This window comes from Equus caballus, chromosome 22, assembly GCF_041296265.1.
Source record: "Equus caballus isolate H_3958 breed thoroughbred chromosome 22, TB-T2T, whole genome shotgun sequence".
Classification (NCBI taxonomy): domain Eukaryota; kingdom Metazoa; phylum Chordata; class Mammalia; order Perissodactyla; family Equidae; genus Equus; species Equus caballus.
Window position 1 is genome coordinate 22261936 of NC_091705.1, and position 26630 is coordinate 22288565.

General features: G+C 44.7%; 1 protein-coding gene and 1 long non-coding RNA gene across 3 annotated transcripts in view; one reads left to right on the plus strand and one right to left on the minus strand.

Moving 5' to 3' along the window:
* The window catches only part of PSMF1 (proteasome inhibitor subunit 1), a 41087-nt gene extending 18236 nt beyond the window's left edge, over nt 1-22851 (minus strand). Inside the window, exons 1-5 of one of the 2 annotated variants that reach the window (XM_005604538.4) lie at nt 22660-22845; nt 19695-19838; nt 13358-13510; nt 11829-11911; nt 2351-2536 (exon numbers count right to left, since the gene is read on the minus strand). In XM_005604538.4, the coding sequence (XP_005604595.2) occupies nt 2351-2536; nt 11829-11911; nt 13358-13510; nt 19695-19838; nt 22660-22665 (572 nt within the window). In that variant the 5' untranslated portion in view covers nt 22666-22845. Of the gene's footprint in view, nt 1-2350; nt 2537-11828; nt 11912-13357; nt 13511-19694; nt 19839-22659 lie in introns of both variants that reach the window. The other variant, XM_001498911.7, reaches the window with a different exon arrangement.
* LOC138920253 (uncharacterized) lies at nt 19837-21418 on the plus strand. Its single transcript, XR_011431115.1, has 2 exons — nt 19837-20150; nt 20592-21418. It is a non-coding gene; the product is annotated as an uncharacterized lncRNA (long non-coding RNA).
* Nucleotides 22852-26630: the final 3779 nt, after the last annotated feature.

A 26630-nucleotide genomic window follows, 5' to 3' on the forward strand; every position in this document is an offset into this window, starting at 1 on the left:
ACTTCCCTTACAGATGGGCTGTTTTCAGTTAATTCTTCCCTAGAGATCTCAGGAGTAGGACAGACCTACTTTTCACCCTCAATTCTCCATCACAATGGAATACCCTCTCCATCTATACCCAAAACCTAGAAGCATCCAGTATCAAATCAGCAGACCCAGTACTCTGAATAAGCTCTGGACACACGTCACCACACGCTTAGGAAAGCAAATCTCTTTATGCACTGAGGCGCACATCCCAACTTCGGTTTGCATCTGGAGGTTTCCAGGTGTGGGACAGGCAAGATGGGGGTGTGGAAGGCAAGGGGTGAGACGCAGGACTGTGTCTTGTGGGAAGGGGCAGAGGCTGCTCCTTACTACTCCAGCACAAGCTAAGCTCAGGGTTGGGGTAATTAACGCCCCAGCAGCCAGATGGGCCCATTGCTGTGCTGCTCTTTCCCTTCTTCCTGCCCTACAGCCTCACCCCCAAATCAAGCATTGAGGGAAAAACGAAAAGGTGGAAGTGTGAGTGCCTCGTTGCCCAGCAACATGGCGGTAGTGGGGGCTAAAGGAATTGGTGTTGTTTTAGACATCTGTGCTGACACAGGAAGGGGGCTTGCAAGGAGTGGGGGTGGAGGGAGGCGAGGTGACTACAGAGGGAAGACCTGACAGGCTGTCAGCTCGCTAGTGGCTGACAAAGGCCTGCTAAACATTCCACCTCCTCTGCCAACCATCTCATCCCGTTCATGTCCTAGTCCTGGGAGAGAGGCTTGCTTGAGAAAGACCTAACTGAGAGGTGAACAGCAGATGGATTTTTCTCCATTATCAGTGTGTACTCACTACACTGAGCTTGTACACAAATTGATTATTACTTGAGCTAAAACTGAAGGGTGCATTGGGGAAAGCATAAGCTTCTGATCAGACCTGGACAGGGGTAAACCCCAGTCTTCACCCTCCCAGAGAGATAACTCTGGGAAGTTACGCTACCTCCCTATCCACTATTTCCTCCCCCTGTAGAGATGCCACTGATCATCTTGTAGGGCTGTCTGGAAGATGAGCAACCATAAATGAAAGCATCTTGTTCAGGGATCAACACATGGTGGACAGCCAAGAAAAGGCAGTTACTCCTATTCTCGATAAATGAGGCCAATGTTGATAACGCAAACGATGTCCATAAAGGGCCTGGGCCTAAAGACAGTCGCCCAACACACCCTCTGGGTTGATATTCTCACACCTAAGCAGCTCTACCACACTAAATCCTCTCCTGGAGGGAAAAGGCTACGTATTTAAAAAAATAAAACAAGGTTCTCTCTTTTGGGAGACCCTCTACCTTCAGTCTTGTTTTCATCTATGCCTACTACCTGAATGGGATCTGCTGAATGTTTACTTAACATCTACTATATTCTGAGAAATAAACTCAACACGTGACATCCATCATCACAGTCAACCCTAAGAAATCTCTGAGACAGACATTATAATTCCCAAGGTGCAGATGAGGAAACCGAGGCTCTGAGAGGTTAAATGTGCTCAATGAGACGTAAAGCTACAAGGTTAGGGTGTGAACCCAGCTGATCAACCTCGGACACCTGTGATCCTAACTGCTCTCTCCTTGACATGGGATGCAAGAGTGACAAGGCTCTGTCCCTTCTGCCTTCTGCCCCCCAACCCACCGGGCTCTTTAGTCAAAGGCACTACTGCCCTCATCAGAATCCTTCAGTGGTTTCCAGCTACCCAGGGAGAGATGCATGTACTTCGTATGAGGGGCTTTTGAAAGTCTAGTCCCATCCTCCACAGCTGTTACATCCTACGAGCCCAGACATGAATTCTTTCTCTAGCCTAACTTCAGGAACAGTCCCAGGCTTTCAGACCTTGATGCCTCTGGCCTGTTGCTCTCTCAGCCTGGAACAACCTTCCCCCTGAAAGAAATGTTAAGAAATAATTCAGACATGTGAAAAGGAGCTCAAGGAATACTTCTCCTCTTCCCCGTGAAGACGCAGCTCCTCCTCCAAGAAGCTCTCCCAGGCTACCCAGGAAGGATCTCTGCACTAACCTCTGTACCGGCAGTTACCACTCTTATTCACTCACCTGTCTCCCATGCTAAAGGGACAGTGCGTGCCTCAAGAGTGGGCGCCAAGCCCTAAGAATCCCTGAACCGACAGGGAAACAGTGCTGAAGAGAAAACTCGTCAAAAACTTGCAAGGCACAGGTCCAGCAGACACAAGATGTGAAAAAGTAGGGCAAAGGGGAGAAGAGGGGATACACACTTAAAAAGCCAATAATCTTGGGGGCGAGAGAGGAGGTCAAGAGGCAGGATGGTCATGACTGCAATCCTCCGGCAGAAGCATAGGTTGCCCAGCTGGGCCTCTGTACTCACCAGGGAGGCTGCCGGCTGGTGTGTGGGTGCTGTGGGTGAATCTGCAGTGGGTCCACCTCTCTGGCAGTGGCAGGGGGAAACTCCCGGTGGGCACTGCTTACACTAGCCTTTTCCCAGTGTTCATGGATAGGTGTGATGATTCCAGACACAATTCGAGACCGAAGATCCTCACTGTTCTTGTAGGTCCTGCAGGAAGCAGACGAGGCGTCAACTGCTTGCAGCTGGCTGGCAACTGTGTTTACGGTATTTTGGCGGCGGCGACTCTGACCGCTCTTGCCGTTGCGCTTGGGAGGTTTGCAAGGGTGGGAATGGGCCGCCCGGCGGACCTGCGTGAGGGGGGCAACAGCCCGGGGTTGTCTCCGAGATTTGGGCCTAAGCTTCTTAGGCATCTGAGTTGCCCCTCCTCATTCACCACCCCATTAGAAAGAAGTGAGGGTATAGGGGCACAGGGCCTGCACTGGCCACTCCTCTGTATCAGCCCCACCCACACCCACCCCACCCTTAGCCTCATTGTGTGTTCATCACATGTCATGGGAAGGGTCATGGAAGGCCAAGGCTCTGTGGGGAGGATGAATCAGGTTCCTGGTTCAGATAGGCAGGGTTCTGGGGGCTCAGGCCCAGTTTTGTCACTAACTCGGGGGCCCTCAGAAGGCTGCTCTGGGCTTCTTTTCTCTACCTGAGAGAAATAAGCAATGTGAGCACTAGCTGAGGTGCTGAGGCAGACTGAGGTCAGAGTGGGCAGGATTCTAGAGTTCCTAAAAATCTGGTGTTTTAAAAAGAGCCACATCCTGAGTCAAAAAGCAAACCTCACAAATTAAAAAGAACTGAAATCATAGAGAGTATGTTCTCTGACCACATAGAATCATACTAAACATCAAAACAGAGAGGAGGTCTCTGATTAAGCAACACAATTTTAGATAATCCATGGATAAGAGGAAGTCTTTTAAAAAAAGTACAAAGCACTAAATAAAAATAAAAATACAACATATTACAATATATGGGATATAGCTAAACCAGTGCTGAGAGGAAACTTTACAGTACTAAACACTTACATGGGAAAAGAGGAAAGAAATCAATAATCACAATTCTGACCTCAAGAACCTAGAAAAAGAAGAGCAAATTCAACCCAAAGGAAGCAGAAGTAAGGAAATAATAAAGAATAGAAATCAATAAAAGGGAAAACAGGAAAACGATAGAGAAAATTAATAAAATAAAAAAGTGGTTCTTCCAAAAGATGAATAAAACTGATAAACTTCTAGCAAGATTGGCAAACATAAAGAGAAGACACAAATCACGAGTATCAAGAATGAAAGAGCAGATATTACAACACTCTTGCTGCCATTGAAAGGATAATAAGAGAATACTGAAAACAATTTAATTCAACAACTTAGGCCAATTCTTCAAACACCACAAACTGTAACAACTCAGCCAAAATGAAACACGTAATCTGGATAGTTCTATTAATGTAACTAGATTCATACTTAAGCACTCAAAAAAAGAAATCTCTAGGTCCAGATGATTTCAGGAGAAAATTCTATCAAACATTTAAAGAAGAATTAACACCAACTTGTGGTCACTTTCAGAAAACAAAGGAGAAGGGAATATTTCCCAACTCATTTTATGAGGCCAGTATTACCTGATATCAAAACCAGACAGTACAAAAAAAGAGAGAACTACAGACCAGCTATTTCCTATGAACAAAAAAATGAGCAAATTGAATTAAAAAATATATAGAAAGAATGATACCATAGGATTTATTGTAGGTATGCAAAGCTGGTTCAATATTCACAAATCCCTACCATATCAATAAGCTAAGAAAAATCATACGATCCTAACAATTGAGGCAGAAAAAGCATTTGATAAAATCCAACATGATAAATCCACTCATGATAAAAACTCAACAAGCTAGGAAGACAGGGGCTCTTCTTCAACTTGATAAAGAGCATCTACAAAAAACCTACAGCTAACAATACACTTAATAGTGAAAGATTGAATACTTTGCCACTAAGACTGGGAATAAGGCAAGGATTTTCTCTCTCAACACTCTTAATTAACACACATTAACAATATTAACAATACTGGAAGTTCCAGCCATTGCAATAAGGCAAGAAAAAGGAAAAAGGATACAAATTAGAAAGCAAGAATAAAACTGCCCCCATGTGTAGACGAAATAATAGTCTACCTTAAAATTCCCAAGGAATCCCAAAAAACCTTCCAACACTGTGAGTTCAGCAAGGTGACAGGATACAAGACCAACACATATTAACACACATTAATTGCCTTTCTATATACTAACAATGAACATCTGAAAATGAAAACTAAGAACACCACCATTTATAATCAACCCCTGCAAAAGAAATAACAAAAACATGTTCAGTATATATACTGAAAATTACAAAATGATGATGAAAGAAATCAAAGTAAGACCTAAATAAAAGGAGAGACATACCGTGTTCGTAGTAAAAACAGCAATTTTCCCCACTACAGGTTTAATGATCTATAGGTTTAATGCAACTCCTATTAAAATCCTAGCAAGGATTTTTATAGACATAGACCAGCTTATTCTAAAGTTTATACACAAAGGCACAGACCCTAGAATAGCTAAAACTATCTTAACAAAGAAGAAGTAAGTGGGGGGAATCATTTTACTCAACATTATGGTCTACTATATAGCAACAATAATCAATACAGTGTGATACTGGCAGAGAGAGACACACAAAGATCAGTGGAGAAAAGCAGAGAACCCAGAAACAGACCCACACAAGAAGAGACAACTTATTTTTGACAAAGTTGCAAAAGCAATTCAATGAAGGAAGAACAAATGGTGTTGGAGCAACTGGACATCCACAGGCAAGAGAATTAACTTCCGTCTAAACCTCACATTTTACACAAAGTTAACTTACAACAGACCACAGACTTAAATGGGAAAACATAAAACTGTAAAATGTTTAGGAAACAACATAGGAGAAAATCTTTGGGCCCTAAAGCCAGGCGAAGAGTTCTTACACTTGACACCAAATGCTTGATCCATAAAAGCAAAATAGGTATTATCAAAATTAAAAACTTTTGCTTTGCAAGAGACCCAGACAGGAAAATTTTTTAAAACCTAAAGGCTGGAAGAAAACGTTTATAAACCAACATCTAACGAAGGACTTGCATCTGAAATACATAAGGAACTCTCAAAAATACAACAATTAAAAAACCGAACAATCTTAATTAGAAAATGGGCAAAAGACATGAACAGACATTTTGCCAAAGATGGCAAGTACACAGATGAAAAGATGCTCAACATCATTAACCATTAGAGAAACGCAAATTAAAACCACAACGAGATATTACTACACATCTATCAGAATAACTAAAATGAAAAAGAGTGACAACACCAAATGCTGGTGAAGATGCAGAGAAACTTTATCACTCATACACTGGTGGTAGATATGTAAAACGGTACAGACACTCTGGAAAATCATTTGGCAGTTTTTTAAAAAACTAAATGTGCAATTACCATTGGATTGTAATCACTCTTGGGCATTTATTACAGAAAAATGAAAATTATGTCCATACAAAAGTCTGTACATGAATGTTCACAGCACCTTTACTTGTAAACAGCAAAAAACTGAAAACAACTCACATGTCCTTCAACAAGTGAATGGTTCAACAAACTGTGGTACATACACACCATGAAATACTGCTCAGCAATACAAAGGAACAAACTACTGAGGCATGCAACTACTCAGAGGGGCCACAATGATATTACACTGAATGAGAAAGGCCAAACCTAACAGCTTCCATACTGTATGATTCCATCTATGTAATATTTTTGAAATGACAACATTTTAGAAATGGAGAATAAATGGTGGCTGCCAGTGGGGTCAGTGGTAGGGAGTGGGAGTGGGTGTGGCTAGAAAAGGGCATCAGGAGGGATCCTTGTGGTGACGGAAATGCTTTGTATCATTGTCTCAACGTCAATATCCTGGCTGTAATATCTAGTATGATATTATCTGTATGATGCTATTTTTATCAATACAAAGTCTCTCTGTATTATTTCTTACAACTGTATTTAAGACTACAAATACCTCAAAATCAAAAGTTTAATTAAAAAATACATTTATTATATAACCATAAGATAAACTGAGAATATTAGACTTGAATTAATGGGTTTTCTCTCCCTACAAGGGGACTCAGGGAGGGCAACAGAGAAAGCCAAGTATGTGAAGCACGGGGACCTCCACTTCCCGCCCCCGTCCTTTCCACCATAGCAAGTCTACTTGAACTGGCTTAATATGCCAATCCTAAAACACTATGCTTAAAGAAAGAGTTCCAGGGTTAAAAAGTGTAACATCTGCAATGGCTTAGAAGATCTGGGGGCCTGCGGTCCAGACATCCCTACAAAGATCAGGTTCCTACTTAGAACACAGACCTTCAGGGAGCTTGCTGCTTCCCCGTCCAAGCTGGGTGGAGGGGATAAATCTAACTCCTCTTTCCTCCAGTCAGATGCGCTGTGTGATACAGTCGAAGGCCTCTGATCTCCCCATGGAAGATGTTCACCTGCAGAACTCAGGTCCCATTCAAAACTGCCAAGTCCCGAAGGAGAAGTTCTTGCAGAATTTCTAAGTCTGAGTAGAACTGCCACTTTGGTAGCAGCAAAAGACAGCCTGCCGCCCCGTCTAACGCAGAAGGAGCGGGGCGGAGCAGGGTTACGCTCTTTAGCAGACCAGGTGGCTCACCAAGGGGCACAAATCCCCACCTAGGACAGGCAAGACACGCCGTGACGACCTAACAGGGGAAGGGGACTCGAAGCAGGCAGCTCAGGCTGCTGGCAGCAAGGCCGAGGAGAGGGAGGGGCTTCCGATCCGGAGGCAGACACACCCCAGCTCTCAGGGCCTCAGTTTCCATGGAGATGATTCCTGGTATCACATTTTTTCCCTGTGCGTCTGTACGAAGAGCTGGGCCCAGCACTAAGCACTCTCTGCTGACATCTCATTTTGTTCTCAGTTTCCTCATTTCACAGTAATCGAAAAACAAAACACCTCCCCCCACAAAATCCCAACAGCAAATGTATTTTTTAAAAAAATAAATGGAGACACCACCATTTTCTCTCAGTATTGCCGAGGGGGACTACTGCTCTAAGGAGCATGAAAGCTTAGTTCAGCGCCTGGGTTCTTCCACAGGTTTTGTCAATTTCTCTCCCACTGGCATTCCAGAAGAAGCAGAAGCCACACTCCCCGTGTCCTTCCCTCAAGCCCTTTAAGGGGTGTGGGGGAATGGTGTGCACAGCTCTGCCAAGGCCAGGGCTGGCCTCTCACTTCACTCCTTCATTCCCCTGTCCACTATACAGAAAACAGCCCCAGGCCCTGCCCCAGGGAGATCGCAGGCTACTGGGGGAGACCAACTCCAAGAAGTCAATCATAAGATACCTACTTATCAACGTCTTAAAAGGTGGTTTCGAAACATCCAACACAGGCTGCCAGGGGCGGCTTCTCTGAGGAACGGACATTTGAATGGGAATTGAAGAAAGAAGGAGTTGGCTGTGTGAGGTCGGGGAGAGCACTCCAGGCAGAGGGCCGGCTCTGAAGAGGGAAGGACAGGGCCTGATGTCGGGGGCAGCAGGGCACCGTGGCTGAGGCACAGGAACTAGGGGGAAGTGGTAGAGGATGACGTTGGAGGGGCTGGGTGCTAGACTTCAGGCCTCATCAAAGATTTTGTTCTTTATCTTAAGAGCAATGAACATTCACTAAGGGTTTTGTTTTGTTTCTTAGAGTTGAAAAACTTTTAATTGTAAAATATACATAAAATTTACCAACAGTTTTAAGCGTACAGTTCAGTAGTATCAAGTACATCCACACTGTGGCACAATCACCACCATCTTCAGAACTCTTTCCATCTTGCAAAACTGAAACTCCGTACCCATTAAACAGCAATCCCCTATTCTCCCCTCTCCTAGCCCCTGGCAACCACTATTTTACCTTGTCTCTATAAATCTGACTAGTCTAGGAACCTCATTTAAGTGGAATCATGCAGTATTTGCCTGCTTGTAACCAGTTTATTTTGCTTAGCATAATGTCCTCGAGGTTTATCCCTGCTGAAGCATGTGTCAGCATTTCCTTCCTTTTTAAAGCTGAATAACACTCCATTGTAAGTACAGCTGTCCCTCGGTACTGGCAGGGGACTGGTTCCGTGACCCCCCAAGGATATCAAAATCCTCGGATGCTCAAGTCTCTTATCAGCCCTCTGAGGCTGGTTGAATCTGTGGAAGAGAAACGCTCAGACACAGGCAGACTGTATATACCACATTTTATTTATCCAGTCATCTGTCCTAGGTATTCATGGACATCTACGTTGCTTCCACCTTTTGGCTACTGTGAATAATGCGTCCACGAACACAGGTGTACAGATATTGCTGAGACCCTGTTTTCAATTCTACTGGGTCTATACCCAGAAGCTGAACTGCTGGATCATATGGTAATTTAATTTTTTGAGGAACCATCATACTGTTTTCCATAGTGGCCGCTCCATTTGACATTTCCACTAACAGTGTACAAAGGTTCCAACTTCTCCACATCCTTGCCAACATTTGTTTTCTTTTCATAGTAGCCACCCTAGTGTGTGTGAGGTAGGATCACCGAAGGATTTCAAGCAAGGGTTTTACCCACAATCTGACCTGTTTTAAAAAGGCTGGTCCAACTGCTGTGTGGGAAACTGACTGGAGGGTAACGAGCAGAAGTGGAAGTTGGGACCGCTTCACACAAAGGTTGCATGGAAAAGGGAAAGAGACAAAGATGGGTGGCCAGAATGATGGAGGCAGGTGGTTTGAAAGTTTGAGAGGAATTGAGCTTGTTCAAAATGGTTATTGCTGATTAAATGCAATTAAATGCAACAGGGTTTTCTAGGCAGTTCTGATGACTGAATTTATAGTAATGTCAAGCTTCATCCAAAACCTGAGAAGGTCAATGAGGATGGGGGAAAAGTCCCTAAAGTGGAAATAAATGGGCCTAACTGTATATCAAAGAGAGAATTTCATTACATTGATGGAAAAACAAGCATTAATTTAAGTACCTTTTGAACACAATACTCTGACTATATATGTCCTCAGTGGGATAAGGTCAAAGGACAAAAAGAACTGGAAATAAATCGTATTTGGAACTTTACTTAGATTTGTTACTGGTAGGTACTGATGCAGCAGTTTAGAAACTATGTGTGTGTTATTTTAAAATCAAACAAATGAGTACATATATTGATGCCGCTGGGCATCAGGGTTCTCACCACAGAAGAGAGATACAAGTATGGAATAAGAGAACAAGAATCCTATGGTGTTAGATTAAAAATAAAAGTATCAGTTTAAACTTTAAGAAAAAAAACTTTAAGGAAAAAGTTTCCTAGCTCTACTCTCTGAAAAGGCCTGGAAGCAATAACATCCTTAGTATTAATAAGCACACTCAGGGCCCAGATTTTGGTTTTTAAATACTATTCCCCACCAACAGAAATCACAGTCCCTTAGATAAATGGCTGATTTCAAGGCAAGAGCAAGTAAAGTACAAGGCGAGGCTAGAACATCTTATTGTACCAGAAAGTATGAAAACACTCAAAGAATGATGAGGACGTGTCAAAAGGACAAAGGAGGCAGCTTGAAGGGGTTCCCATGGGTCAACTCTGAACAACTTGTGCAAAGAATAACAGAAATGGACTAAAACTGAATAAAATGGAATCCATTTTATTAAAATTAAAAAGGAAACTTTTTTATTTAAAAAATACTAATTAGTGAGTGTAGAAAGAATGATGAACATAGAAAATTACTGTTTTGTAATCATCACAGTAATAATTGATTCAGGCAAGAATCAATAGATGCTAAAACCACGGGGTGAAAGCCCTTTAGGAAGCAGAATATCCAGTCTGCTAGTATAATCCCACAGATCACTTACTAAACACAAAGGGAAACACACGCCCTTACTATAGAGGAACTGGCAGATACCGTCATAACCAAGTGATCAAACTGAACGAAACCAACGAGGAGACAGACGTCACATGCCTGATGTGCAACACTGACGAGAACACAGCCTCGCCCATGCAGTGCTCTTGTCGAAAATGTTCAGCCTGAATCAAATGATGAGGAAACAATCTGAACATCCCACACAGTAACTGACCTCAAGTCTTCAAAAATACCAGTGCCATGAAAAACAGTCTAGGAAACCATTCCAGATTAAAGGTAAAGAGACATGAAAATAAATGCAACGTGTGATCTTTGGTTGGATAAGAAAAAAAACCTCAAACCAAAAACCAAGACTAGCTAAAAAGGATATTCCTGGGATGACTGAGAAATCTGAGCTTGGACCGTGTATAAATGATATTAATGTATCAGTGCTACATTTCCTGAGTGTGATAATTGTATTAAGCTTATACAGGAGGATACCCTTGTAGGAACAGGGAGACACATGCTGAAATATCTAGGGGTTAAGGTTCAGAAAGTGTGGAAATAGTTCTCAGATGGTTCAAAAAGAAAAAATAAAGTCAAGAGAATGAGAAGACAAGCCAGACTAGGAGAAAATATTTGCAAAACACATATATGATAAAGGTCTGTTAGCCAAAATATACAAAGAACTCCTAAAACTTAACAATAAGAAAACAACTCAATTAAAAATAGAGCAAAGACCTGTACATACACCCCACAAAAGGAAATATACAGATGGTAAATAAGCATAAGACACTCAGTAACAGATATCATCAGGGAACTGCAAATTAAAACGACAAGATACCAGTGCATACCTATTAGAAGAGCCAAAATCTGAAACACTAGCACCACTAAATGCTGACAATGCTGAGCGACAGGAACTCTCATTCACTGCTGGTGGGGAGGCAAAACCGTACGGCCACTTTGGAAGACAGGTTGGCAGTTTCTTACAAAACTAAACATACTCCGACACCACCAAGAGTGAACTCTGATGTAAACTATGGACTTCGGGTGACAACGTGTGTCAGTGTAGGTTCATCCATCCTAAAATAGGCCCCACTCTGGGGCAGCACGCTGAGAGAGAAGGAGAGTGTGCGTCAGGTGGGGCAGGACGGACACGGGAACTTTCTGCACGTGCTCCTCAATTTTGCTGTGAACCTAAAACTGATCTAAAAAGAAAGTCCATTGGAAAAAGAAAAGTTGGGGGTGGAGTGGAAACCTGATCAGGCACACTTTTTCCCAGGAGCCTACCCCGCCTGACCCCATTCACCTGGCCCCAACTCTATTCTGTAGCCACTGCCGCCCTTGTGGACTCTTGATTGCATCATTTTATTTCACATGGCATTTCCCATGTGAGTCTTCTCCTCAAATAAATTACAAACAGCAAAGAAAACTGAGAAGTGACTGTACCCAGGGGTGAAAGATCCCTCCATTAGCCTTCCTCCATTCTCTGGTCACCTCTACCCCATTCCTCATATCTGGCCACTAGTTCTCTCTTCTTTTTCCCAGAGGAAAGCCATCACTTAGAAGTACCTGTGGAAGTCAACCAGGTGTTCTGAATCAATATAATCATCCAAATTCAGGGTCAAGTCTGACACTTGCTGTGAGCCATATTCCTAGAAAAATGAAAACAGAACATGAGAGACTAGGGATATTCCTAGTTAATGCATGGGTGGGTAGGGGGAGAAAATTAAATATTCAACCTAAAGGAATACATATATGCACAAGGAGACATATATAAGGACTGTCTGTAATGTAGGGAATGCCATTCCAATGCATGGGGACTTCTCTGATTTGGGAATACTGACTTTCTGAGGCAGAGCCCAGAAAACCTACCCCCAGGCTCTTTGCAACTTGGGCACAGGCATGTAACTGAGGTGCCAAATGGATGCACAACTTCAATTTGGAGCGGGGCAACATGGAAAAGCAGGCCCAGCAAGGGGGAGACACATCTTGCTAATAAGGGAGGCAGCAGGGGTCACAACATAAGTGGCTCATGAAAGGGGGCACTAGGGCTGGCAGTATTGGCCAGGACCTAATGTCCTGGGGTTGGTGGCAGCAGCAGTGGTTTCCATGGCTTGGTTTGGGGCACTATCCTGGAAGCCCAGCCTTGAACCTGTTTTTCCAGCCCTTCCAACAATTCAGTGAGCCATCCCAGTTCTTTTAATAAACCCAATCTGTTTAAACTAAACTGAGGGGACTTTGTTGTTTATAAGAACCCCGTTTGATACAAGATCTAAATGTCCATCAAAAGGAAAAGGGATAAATAAATTATCGTATTATGGAATACTATAGAGTAGTTAAAATGAATAAGGTATATCTATATACATTCCCACACAAAGACCTCCAAAACATACTGAGTGAAAAAAGCTTTCATCTGCACACACACAGACAACCAGCATAAAACTTAACAAAAAGGAGGTCACTGCTCCCGTGGTGCTTACAGTCCAGTGGCAGAATGAAAACATTAAATGAAAACATAAATAAGTACATAATTACAAGTTGGGTAGTTCCAGGCAGGAAAATAAAATGATGAAGTAGAAAGGCATAATTTAGATTTTTCTCGCAGGCGCGAGTAGGTAGTCAGGACTAAACTTCCAGAGGAAGTGACAATGAGAGGGAGCTAGCCAGGCTAAAGAGTGGAGGGTGTGTATGTATGCGAGGAGGTCCACAGTTGGGGGTAAGCGCTTCCCAGCACAGGAAACAAGAAGTGTAAAGGCTCCAAGGCAGCAGAGAGCCAGGCTTACCCAAAGTAGCCCCCTGGAACGACAATAAGCTTTTTTCTGCCATGTTGTCACTAAACGCATTTACCTTGATCTACTTAACCATTCCTCCGTAATGGAAAGTCCCCCTTTAACAATACCAGGGAGCTGCGCATCTCTGAGCACAAAGCTTTTCTATATTTAGGGTTCTTGCCTCAGGATAAAGTTCCAGAAGTAGGATCACTGGGTAAAGGTTCATAAACATTTAGGGCTCCTGATCCATACTGTTAAATGGGTTTCAAAAAAGCGATCCCAATGTCCACTCCCATCAGTGAACCCCTATGGGTCCCAGAAACTCACCAGCACATTGATGATCATGCTGTTCTCCACAGTGACGGCCTTCACGAGGAGCTTTCTGGACCCATCCTTAGACTCATACCGGAGGACGTACAGGTCTTTATTGCTGTTCCATTCGGCTGGCAGTAGTTCTGATTTCTTATCATTGGGACCCGGCTGAGAAGACACCAGGGTTGAGAGGAGGAAGACTATGACCTCAGAACACAGAGCTATAAAAGACCTTACCAATAATCTAATCCCACTCCCCCACTTGACAGATGAGGACAGGGAGGCCGAGAGAAATAAAATGAGCAAGGGCATGCAGCAAGTTAGAGGCCTTGGATTCAGGTCTCTGGACTCCTGCTCCAGTGCTCCCTGCCTCATGTCTGACTGCCTTTACGGCACAGCCCTGGAACCTGCCAAGAATCTGCAGCCTTGCTTCAATAATAATCCCCTCTCCATCCCCCTGCCAAGAATAGGGCCAATCATCTCAAGGGATACTGCGAAATATTAAGGCAGTGTTTTTCAAAGTTGGCACTTGGGCCATCTGCAATAGGATCGCCAAAGTGTTGACTGAAAATACAGATTCTAATATATCCCTCTCCAGACCACCGCAGTGGTTTAACAAAAATTATGAACAATTTTCACACACACACAAAATGTAGCATATGTACAAGATACAAAAGAATGATAAAATAGACACCGATGTATGTACCACCACCTGAAGAAAGAGAACATTGCCAATACTGCTAAAGCCTTAGGTAGCGTACTGCCAATGAATATCCCTTCTTCCCCCTCAGGGGTAATTACTACTCTGTATTTTCTAAAATTTCTTTACTTTTCCTTACAGTTATACACAACCCTAAAAATATATTGTTTCAAATGTTTTTCAATTTTTTATAAATGGCATCACTTTTATCACTTGCCTTTTTCAGTTGACAGTTTTTTGAAATTTATCCATGTGACTGCATTTAACTGTAGTTGATTCACTACACAGCACTGCATTGCTTTACAGTTCACAGCCACAAAGCGTACCATTGTACGAATATGCTGCAAGCTGCACATTCACTTGATGGATATGTGGAGTGTTTCCAGTTTATTTGTTTTCCCATTCTAAACAATGCTTTTACTTGTACCCATCTCCTAGTACACATGTGGATAAATTTCTATAGACTATGTCTAGGGGAAAATCTTTTAATTTATACGATAAAGTCAAATTGTTTTCCAAAGAGGTACTGATTTACACTCCCATGAGCAATGCATCAGAGTTCTTGTTCCGTGTGGTCAGCAACATTGCCACGGCCCAATTTTTAAATTTTTGCCAACCTAGTAAAATGCATCACTATGAGTTGTGTTATCTTCCTTTCTTTTCTTTTTAAATGATCTTAGGATTTTTCTTTACACACTGAAGTTTGAGAAATAGTTCTCAAACTATTTCTACAGTAAAAACTAATATAGTTATTTCCAGGTGGAGAAAGATGTCTTAAATAAGATCCACAAAAGAAACACAGTGCTGTCTTTGAGACTGTTCATAATTTAAAGCTTCTGCTCAACAAGACACCACAAAGTTAACAGGCATCACAGGCTAGGACGAGATATTTGCCATGGTTGCAAGTGAAAAGAGTTAATAACTAGCAAATAAAGGGAATGCTTGGTAAATAAATAACAAAATTGGGAACCCACTCAAAAAACTGGCAGGGGATATAAACAAGCAAAAGATAACAGCAGCTAACAGAGTATAAAGGGCTGTTCAACTTTACTAGCACTCAAAGAAGCCCAGGCTGAAATAACGAGATAATAGGTCACACCTATTGGACCAGTTTTATCTGTTTTTCTATTTTTTTGCCAGATGTTTGTGTGAGTATGCGGAGAATGGGAACCTCCAGGCACTGCTGGCTGCCATTTGCACTCATACAACTTCTTTGGAGAGCAATCTGGCAGTACTTAGTATAATTAGGTGATCTGATACCCCAGGACCCAAAACCTCCACTCCTGGAAGAAACCCTGTGCACAGAGACACAGGGGACGTGACAAGGAATCTTCATCACAACCTTGTTGGGGGCACCAAAGTGGAGGTAAAATGCAAAATATAATCACAGAGGAATACTGTATAGCAGTTCGAAGGAATAAACTAGATCTAATTGTAGTATTACTGATAAATATAAAAAATATGACTTGAAAGTTAAGAAAAAATGAGATTTATAGCTGGATACTATTTATGTAAAAAATTCTTAAAACACAAAAAACCTGTATTTTTTTTCATGGATGCAGATTTATATAGCTAAACACAGAGCAAGCGGACTGGGAGGATCGGTATTCACGAGAACACAGGGGAGGGAGTAGGACCACAGGTGAAGGACAACGGCCAAGACAAAGGCCCAGCACCACAGAGCCTCCTCACACCAAGCAGAACGGGAGGCCAGGAGTGGGGAGAACCACGGGCCTCTCCTCTTTGGTCGCCCCTGGTGCTCAGGAATCCAATGCGGGAAGCAGTCTCAAATACATTTCAAGATGTGCAACCACATGGCTTAAAACCGACTGGATGACAAGGAAACTCACAGGCCTGAAGCAGAGAAATGAGAGTGGCAAAAAACAAAAGTGAAACTTATCAAACCACTCTGCTGAGTGAGAAAGAAACTATCCCATCACCCTTAATTGGGTAAATTTCCTGTAATGGGTTTAGTGTTGTGGATTTAGGGTTTACTTCGGAAGCCAAAATTGGATAACATGCCTTGTCGTTGTTCTGGCAAGGGCCTCTGAATTTATACTTATATCCTTCATGTATAGTATTCAATCCACTAGAATTCTTTCCTGGAATATAGATAATTTGGTCCGCTCACTATCACATAACCTCTGGCTTACAGAGTATGAGAGAATCCTGGGGTGAGGGGAGGCTGGCGCCGCTCACTGTGGTGGAACCGAGGTTCCCCTGCCCAAGGGCTGCCCTGATATGGGGAAAACAGGTGGAACTGAGAGGGACTGGCCCGGGTGATATCAGGCCAAACACAACACTTGACTGCCTCTAGGCCCTGACATCCAACATCAGGCCACCCAGAAAGCCACAGCTGGAAAGTAGCCAAAGCGCATGGCTGTGAAGTTTAACTCCCTCGGATGCACAATCAAGGGGCTGAGAGGGGCTGCGGGGGGCTGAGAATCGCCCACGGTCACAGTAAGTCAGGTGAAGAGCTGGGTTTGACATTCAAAGCTTCTAGAGGCTTTGGCTATGGCTGGAGATTTTTCCCAGCCACATCCACCAGACTGGTCCCAAGAAAGTAAAGACAGTTGTCCTCTTAGGCAAAATCTTGGGGCTGGAAACATTCTCTAGTGGCCGAGAGTCCACTCCAGCGTCTCTCAGCTAGAGAGACATTCAAAGAAACTCAAGAGGATCATCTGGGACATTTTCTCTCTTTCAGCATAATCCTGAAGATTCCTAGAACACAAAACAAAATTCTCTAACTTAAGTCTATGGTCATCTGTATCCCCTTGCCACCTAAATCACTTGACACAGCTGTAAAGCTCTTATGTGGAGTGGTGCTGACTTCAAAAAAGAAATCCAAATTCAAATACTGGGTTTTTATAGAAGCCGATGGCTGCACTGCTCTCCTGATCAACGTTTATGTACACAACTCCCTTGTACCAGAGGAGACAACACCAAAGAGAAAAGCAGACAACTTAGCTTTCCGTTTAACTGTCAATATATTATATGATCAAGTACACACTTTCGGGACCTTCCTCTCTCTCTTATCACCCCAAAAGGGTGGGGAGCAGGAGGTGGCTGGAGGGGCAACATAAACACCCTCTGATCTGGGCGACACTATTGGTTTCAGACTAGGAAATTAAACCCTCTCTTAAATAAACTAACAGGAAAGATGCCTCGCCAAACAGCTTCTACTCTGAATGAAAGGAGACCCAGCAGAAGTGAGAGGAGGACAAGTGCAACCTGAGCTCCCACCGCACTTAAGAGAAAGGACAGAGAGAAGGAAAACTACACTCCGGGGTACAATACCAACCCCATCCCCTCAGAGGCACCATGATTTAGCACTGGGGTGGACAGACGGACAGGGCGCAACGCCTTTCAAAACCCTCATCCCACTCTCCTCGGCCTCCCCTGGAGCCAGCTTCTTTTTCTGGCCTGCATCAACTCAACACATGGCACCACGAACAGAGTGGAGTTAGACGGACCTTTGGAAATCAGCCACGGATCTTTTCTTTATTTGTTTAAACCAGTATTAAAATGAGATCATATTCTTTCTGCACATTTCACCTGAAAATTTTGGGGTCAGGAGTATATGGCAAGGGGATGATGCCAGCTGGAAGGAGGCAAGGACCTATATGAACTGATGTCCCTAAGCTGTCAAACTGACTCAGACGGAGCTGCCGAAAGGATGTGTGAGGGAAGCAGTGGGAGCACATCTGCAGTGTTGACACGTATTAACGGAATGGGAAGAAGAGAAGGGAGTCACACAGGCCCCCTCTAACAAGCTCCTGTTCTAGGGGAAAGGTTCTGACAGGATGTCAGAGCAGAACTGGCTAGCTGGGAGTAAATAAGTTGAGGTACATGAAGAGGGACAGGAAACAGGACAGAGCTGAAGGACAGGGCAAGGGGCGGGGGAGCTGAGGGCCGATGGGGGAGCCCCAAGGTCAGGACCAGGTCTTACTCGCCTCTCCAACCCCATCCCCCCACCCCCACCAAACACCATCCGACACCTCAGCTTCCTGGGAGAAATTCCAAGGAAGAGTTGAAATGAAATGACTGGGGCAAGTCAAAGAGCTGTTAAAGACTGGAAAGCTGCAGTGGGCAAGTGAGGAGACGCAAGGCCTCCACTGCAGAGACTCTGCTCTGAAAGGGGAAGCTGGACACTTGTGAGTGGAGCTCAGTCCACCTGGTGCGAAGGTCTGAAGTCCTGAAAGGCAAGGGAAGTGGAACCAAGTGTGGGCTGAAGAGGGGGGCCAGTAACAGAAGCATCTGTGGGGAAGAAACAGTTCCTGCTTCCAGGTGTGTGCGAAAGGCTGGCCCTTCTTTCCCAGCCTTATCTCCAGTCCTAGAGTCCACAGGAGGGATAAAGTATGGTGAGCCTGGAGGGGATGCTAAGTGTGTATCTGCGGTCCCAGGGAGATACTTGAGGTCTAGAAAATAAATGAACCAGAGACCCGTGACAGTTCCTGTCTTGACTCCTGCTGGTGGGGGCAAAGCGTGAGAGGTGTAGTGGTCTTGATCAGTAGTTCTCAGGGACAGAGGAGTGGGGCAGCCGGGGGTGGGAGGATTACCTAGTTCTAAGGGCTCAGGATGTTTGAGGAGGGATCCTAAAGCTCTCTGTCAAGACAGGAAAAGTTAAGACTCTGGATACATATCTGAGAAACTGAAAAAGGATCATGGCATTCGAGAACTGAAGCAATTCGAAATGAGAGGAAGGTTAAAACTCACTGTAAGATGCGAGGGGTGAGGTGCCCTGTTTCCCAGAGCTGGTCTAGGTTCTGAGAGTCACCGTGAGCGGCAGCCTGGAGTGCCGAGTGTGTGTATGCGGTGAGCGCGGCTGGGAGGATATTTTCTCCGATGGAGGAGAAGGCAAATGAAGGGGCAGTAAGGGGCCAAGCCCAGTTCTCCCAGGAAGCTCACATGTAGGGTGATAGTCACAGGGTAGGGGTAGGGAAGATGGGAGAATGCTACAGCAAAGAATCAGTGAGGTGGGCCGGGCTCGGCAGTCCTGGGGCTCTGTGGGGATGACAACAAGACCTCCAGCTGTAAGAGGCAGAGCGTGAGGATGGGAGAGCACGAGGGGCTAGCCCTGTAGGGACAGCTGCTGGGGAGGAACCCTTACCCGGCCCTCACACCCAGGGTGTATGTGTACGTCTGGGAGGCGGCGGTTTCCCAGAGCCCGAGGCGGGGATGACAGCGGCGAGTGGTCTGCACGGGTGCACGCATTCGGTAAAGGGTGCGTGAGCTCTCCGGGCTCAGGCTGAGGAGCGCAGAAAGGACCTGGGCTGGCGCTAGAGTCAAAGTTCACCCCCGTGCTTGGATCCTGACAGCCGGGGGAGGCTCGAGGGCAGTACGGAGCCCAGCCCACCCCCGCCGTGTGGACTTTCAGCTAGGTGAGGAGTGCCCGGTCCGCACGATGCTGGCCGGGGCGGCCCCCAGGCTGTGTTGGGGCGAGTTTCGGTCCTTGGGCTTTCCCATCGTGTTGCGTCCGCCGAGCTGCGGGGGCGCTGGGCTGGGGCAGTAGGGCACCCCCCAGACCCACAGACCCAACGGGGTCAGAAGCCCCGGGGCCTGGACGTGGAAGGAAGGCCAGGCGCCTGGAACGGGCCTGGGTTTGCGCAGCTGACACCTCGCCCCCCGCCCAGGCCCGGCTCCGAGGCGTACCTGGTCGCCGGCTCCCAAGCCGTAGTAGCCGTGCGTCACCACCTCCCAGTGCAGGAAGCAGACGAGCGCGTCCTGCGCGCAGGTGATGGCCGGCGCCGCCGACGCGAACAGCACCTCCAAGCCCGCCATGCGCGCCCCCGGCCTCTGCGGGCGGAGGAAGGAAGGGAGAGACGGCAGTGAGCCGATCGGCCTTCAGCGTACTGAAGCCTCCGCTCAGCTACCCAACTCGTCCTGGCCGCGCCTCCACCAGCCGCCAAAATGGAGACGCCCAGGGGTGGGGGCGCGGTCGCCGGAAGTAATTCCAAGCGGTGGCGCAGCTGAGGAGCGCGCCCGGCCGGAAACCCGAGCACCGCGCTTAAAGGTTCCGACAGGCAGCGCAAGGGAGTGGAGGGACGCGGCCGTTCAAAGCCGGAATCGCACATTTTCCCCAGGAGATAGGAGGACTGCTGCGCGCAGGTTGTTGCGTCTTCGAGACGAGGCCACCTTGTTCTGAGCCACAGACTTGCCGTTTGCAGACTGGAATGGGCTTATGCTGGTTATGAAATATGGCTAAAGCATATTGATCATAATAGTTGGGACTTATGCAGTGCTTGCTACGTGTCACGTTGTTCTAAATGCTATAGTGTAGTCATTTATTTAATTCTCACGACCTGACCCTGTGAAGTTGGTACTAATGATAGCCCCATTTTTCAGATGGGCAAACAGAGGGACGGGGTAGATTTGACCAAAATGACAGTCAGCCAGTGAATGGCAGAGATGATACTGGAACCCAGCAGTATGGCTCCTAGGATAACATTTATTAAATGTTTATTGTGTGTTAGATCCTGTGCCAAAATCTTTACATCACCCTGTCAACAACTCTGTGAGTTACGTTCCATTTTCATCCTCATTTTGCAGGTGACAAAACTGGCTCAGAGAACTGAAGCTACTTCCATCAAGAAGGCACAGCTGCTGTCCACAGAGTTGGAGCTCCTGATCCACTACCAAATTTCAAGCATTTATTTGCCTGTCTCCTTCATGATTTTTGCCACCTATTGTTTCTTCAACAAGTTTTTTTGAAATCCACTTATTGTTTTTACTCAAATTTAGTTTTCCCATCCCAGTCAACCCCCCCCCCCCCGCCGCCCACACACACACACAAGCCACCCTTATCCCTCTCTCACTTGCATGTCTGCACCAGGCTCTGAACTGCTCTACTGCATCTCTGTCTCCTAAAGTCTGTTCCATACTCTGCAACTGGAGATTCTGTTAGAACGCATGCCATATCACATCCCTCCTCTGCTCGAAACCCTCCCCGGGCTCCCATCACACTCAAAGGAAGAGTCAAGTCCTCCCTGTAGTCTGCATAAGGTCTGTGCCCGCCTTCCCCCACCCCTCACCTTTCTCTGACATCATCTCCTCCAACTCTCCCTTCAGCCCCAGCACTCTTGACTGCAATAATCTTGACTCCTCTCTTCTCTCACACCCATGTCTAATCCAACAGCAAAACTAGTCAACTTTACCCTCAAAATATATTCTGAATCTGACTACTTCCTGCCACCTCCTGAGGCTTTCCCCCATTTCCTCTGCTCACAAGCAATTATTCTCTCCTCCATGGAGTGCAGTTGGTGTTAGTGGGGAGCCAAGGGGTGGGCATGCAGCAGCAAGAGCTATCAGCCTCAGTGCAGAGGAGAATGTTACCATTGAAGACAATTAAAATGGCTGGTTCATGGTGATAATAAAAAGAAGACTGGCTGTTGGTCAGTTTTAGTTGTGCTTTTAATCCCGACCCTGATATCAGTTTCCCCACATTAAACCCAGCATATATGGGGTTAAAACCAAAACACTCATTCCCTGCTTACTCTCCGGCTTCCTGGCTCCAGAGTCCACTATCCTCCATGGAGACAGACACTGCCAAGGACAAGCACCCGGATTCTCTCCTCCCGGAAAAGAGATACAGGCTGGTGGGAAAGCTGCTGACCAGCAAGGCCATATGCTCCCCATCCCCTACCTAAAACCCCAAATAAAAACCCTTCCTCTTAGCTTTTCGGGGAGTTTGGGATTTCAGCGTTAGCTGCCCTCTCTCCTTGCTCAGCGCTGTGCAAAAATAAAATTCCTACTTTCTTCCACCACACTCAGTGTCAGAGATTGGCTTGCTGCGCAACGGGTGAGTGAACTCACTTCAGGTTCGGTATCACTTTCAAGTTTTTTACCCACAATGCACCCCTCATTGCCTGCACCTGGGCTGACAGCTCCCCCATCCCCACCCCTTTGGTTCAGCCATTGCTTTTCATGCAATCACTTATGGCCAGAATCTCACAGAACATTGGCTCCCTATTATACCATTTATACACCGTGCTGTTATACAGCATCCTCCCTGTGTTAGCTTGGGTTCCCTCAGCAGTCAACGTGAGACAAGGATTTGAGCGGTTTATTTGGGAGCCGATTCCAGGAAATGGCAGCAAGGGAGTGGGGGAGTGTGACTGGGAAGGGAAGGCAGGCAAGAGTTGGTATGTGATCAAACCAGTTACTTCTGGGCACCTGGAGCTCGGGTTTGTCTGGCAACTCTGGGAGACACATGTCTGAGAGCTGTCCCAGTTGAGGGTGTTCTTTCACTCACTCTCTGGTTGAGGGCTGCTTCTGGAGGCATGAAAAGCCCTCAGGCAGAGAACTGCAGAGTTTAGAGAAAGTAGCCTTTGGTGCTTAGAGGTGACTGCTGAGGAGTGAGTGGGGCACTACACTGTCACTCCTTTGCAAGTCTGTGGCTGAGAGCCAGCATGGAGTAGGCACCAGCATCTGTATATTGAAAGAACAAGGTGAGCTCTGTCTCTTGCACTAGGTTGTAAGTCCCCTGAGAGCAGGACAGTGTTCCATGCGCCCTGGGCCCCAGGGTCCTCCATAGATGGGGCCAAATGGGAAAGTCCCCTGGGGCTGGAAGTTGTCTGTGTCCTGCCCCTACTCCATCTAGCACTTTCTGTGGACTTACCTCCATCAACAAGAGTTCAGTTGTCCTTGTGAGGCCTGTGAGTGGCTGAGGAGGGAAGCAGATGGAAGATGCCTCCCTAGCTGGGCCCCCACTGGCTGGGCAGCTCAGAGCCCATGCCAGAGATGAGGGCCCAGGATGGTGGAAAGAACACGGTAGGCAGGTGCAGCCGCCAGGTCCTGGTTGCCAAGTGACAGCAATGTGGGCATTCCAAGCTCCCTGGAGACTGTCTCCCTGGAAACTGTGAAGATGTGAGCTGAGAGGCAGAGCCCAGATAGGCGCTGAGGTGGAATCATTAGCCACTGGAGTCCTTCTGCTCTTTTAGCCTAGCATCACCTCCAACCACCTCACTTCCTCCAGGAAGTCCTCTGTGACTAATAGTGTTCATTACTACCCGAACCCAAGACTTCCCATTCCCCTTGTCACTGGGGTGCCCGGCATATTTGACACTTGGAGGAGAGAACTCTTTTTTTAAAAGAATACTATAATTTTAATATAGCTCTATTAGTTTTTTGAAAGATTTTTTTTTATTGTGGCAAAATACACGTAACACAAAATTTAGCCCTCTTCACCATTTTAAAGTGTACAATTCAGTGGTATTAAGTACATGCACATTGTTGTTCAATCTTCTCATCTTCAGAACTCTTCATTTTGCAAAACTGAAACTCTGTACCCATTAAATAATAACTCCCCATTCCCCGCTCCTCCCAGTCCCTGGAAACTCCCATTCTACTTTCTGTCTCTTAGCAATCTGACTACTCTAGGCACCTCATTTAAGTGGAATCACACAGTATTTGTCATTTTGTGACTAGCTTATTTCACAGCATAATGTCCTCAAGGTTCGTCTATGTTGTAGCATGTGTCAGAATTTCTTTCCTTTTAAAGCCTTAATAATATTCCATTGTAATGCAAATCAAAGCTACAATGAGATATCACCTTACACCAGTCAGAATGGCTGTAATTACCAAGACCAAAACCAACAAATGTTGGAGAGGGTGTGGAGAAAAGGGAATGCTCATACATTGCTGGTGGGAATGCAAACTGGTGCAGCCACTGTGAAAAACAGTATGGAGATTCCTCAAAAAGCTAAAAATAGAAATACCTTATGACCCAGCTATCCCACTACTGGGTATCTACCCAAACAACTTGAAATCAACAATCCAAAGTAACATATGCACCCCTATGTTCATCGCAGCACTATTCACAATAGCCAAGACACGGAAACTATCCAAGTGCCCAGTGACTGATGATTGGATAAAGAAGATGTGGTATATATATATACACAATGGAGTACTACTCAGCCATAAAAATAGACAAAATCATCCATTTGCAGCAACATGGATAGACCTGGAGGATACTACGCTAAGTGAAATAAGCCAAACTGAGAAAGACAAACACCATACGAGTTCACTTATATGTGGAATATAAACCAACACATGAACAAAGAAAATAGTTCAGTGGTCACCAGGGGAAGGGGGGTGGGGGGTTGCCACAGGGGGTGAAGGGGAGCACTTATGTGGTGACAGACAAGAAATAATGTACAACTGAAATTTCACAATGATGTAAACTATTGTGAATCTCATTAAAAAAATAATGTTCCATTGTGTATATCTCTATCTCTATTTATATCTCTATCCATACTCATCCATATATATACACAATAGAATGTCTATATCTATATCACATTTTGCTCATCCACTCATCTGTAGATGGACACTTGGGTTGTTTCCACCTTTTGGCTACTGTGAATAATGCTGCTATAAATGTGGATGTATAAATATTTATTCAAGACCCTAATTTCAATTTTTTTGGATATATACACAGAAATATAATTGCTGATCAGTGATAATTCTATTGTTAATTTTTTGAGGAATTGCCATACTGTTTTCCATAGCAGCTGTACCATTTTACATTCCCACCAACAGCACACAAGGGTTCCAATTTCTCTGCATCCTCACCCACACTGGTTTATTTTCTGGTTTTTTGACAGTGGCCGTCCTAATGGGTATGAGGTGGTATCTCATTGTGGTTTTGCTTTGCATTTCCCTAATGATATCAGTGTTGAGCATCTATTGATGGGCTTATTGGCCATTTGTATTTCTCCTTTGATTAAATGTTGATTCAAGTCCTTTGCCCATTTTTGGAGAGGGTTTTGTAGACATTATTTTTCAGAGCAGTTTCAGGTTCACAGCAAAACTAAGCAGAAGGTAGAGAGTTTTCCCTTATACCCCCTGCCCCAACATGTGCACAGCCTCTGCCTTTATCAACATTCCCCCACAGAGTGGTACATTTGTTACAACTGATGAACCTACATTGACACATCTTTATCACCACAGTTCATAGTTTACACTAGGGTCTATTCTTGGTGTTGTACAATCTATGGGTTTGGACATGAATAATGACATGTTTACACCATTATAGTTGCATACAGAGTGATTTCACTGCCCTAAAAATCCCCTATGCCCCAACTATTCATCCCTTCCTCCCCCCAACCCCTACCAGCCACCAATCTTTTCACCATCTCCACAGTTTTGCCTTTTCCAGAATATCATATAGTTGGAATTGTACAGTATGTAGTATTTTCAGACTGGCTTCTTTCAGTTAGTAATATGCATTTAAGATTCTTCCATGTGTTTTCATGGCTTGATGGCTCATTTTTTTGGTGCTGAATTACATTTCATTGTCTGGATGTGCCACAGTTTGTCTACTCACCTCCTGAAGGACATCTCAGCTTCTTCCAAGTTTTCACAGTTATGAAAAAGCTGCTATAAACATATATGTGCAGGGTTTTGTGTGAACATAAGTTTTCAACTCCTTTGGGTAAATACCAAGGAGCGCAACTGTTGGACTGTGTGGTAAGATATGTTTAATTTTATAAGAAATTGCCAAATGTCTTCCAAAGTGGCAGTACCACTTTTCATTCTCACCAGCAATGGGTGAGAGTTCCTGGTGCACGACATTCTCACCAGCATTTGGTGTTGCTGCACCAGTGTTGTGGATTTTGGCCATTCTAATAGGTGTGTAGTGGTATCTCACTGTTGGTTTAGTTTGCATTTCCCTGATGCTGTATGATGTGGAGCATCTTTTCATATGCTTATTTGCCGTCTGTGTATCTCCTTTGATGAGCTGTCTGTTCAGTTCTCTGGCCCAATTTTTAATTGGTTTGTTTGTTTTCTTATTGTTGAACAACTCTTATTGTTGTTAAGAATTCTTTGTATATTTTGGAGTAAAGTCCTTTATCAGATATGTCTTTTGCAAATATTTTCTCTCGGTCGCTGGCTTCTCATTTTGTTCTGTTGGCAGTGTCTTTCACAGAGCAGAATTTTTAATTTTAATGAAGTCTAGCTGATTGATTTTTTCTTTCATGGATTGTGCCTTTGGTGTTGTATCTAAAAAGTCATTGCCAACCCCTAGGTCATCTAGATTTTCTCCTGTGTTGTCTTCCGGGAGTTTTATAGTTTTGAATTTTACATTTAGGTCTGTAATTCATTTTGTGTTAATTTTTGTGAAGGATGTAAGGTCTGTGTCTAGGTTCTGTTTTTGTTTTTGTTTTTGTTTTTGTTTGCATATGGATGTCTATCTGTTCCAGCACCATTTCCTGAAAAGACTATCATTTTTCCATGATATTGCCTTTGCTCCTTTGTGAAAGATACGTTAACTGTATTTATTTGGATCTATTTCTAATCTCTCTTTTCTGTTCCATTGATCGGTTTGCCTATCCTTTCACCAATACCACACTGTTTTGATTACTGTAGCTTTATATTAAGTCTTGAAGTCAGGCAATGTTAGTTCTCCAACTTTATTCTCATTCAATGTAGTGTTCACTATTCTGAGTCCGTTGCCTCTCCACATAAACTTTAGAATAAGTTTGTCAATATCTACGAAATAACTTATTGGGATTTTGTTTAGGATTGCATTGAATCTATAGATCAAGTTTGGAAGACCAGACATTTTAACAATATTGAGTCTTTCTA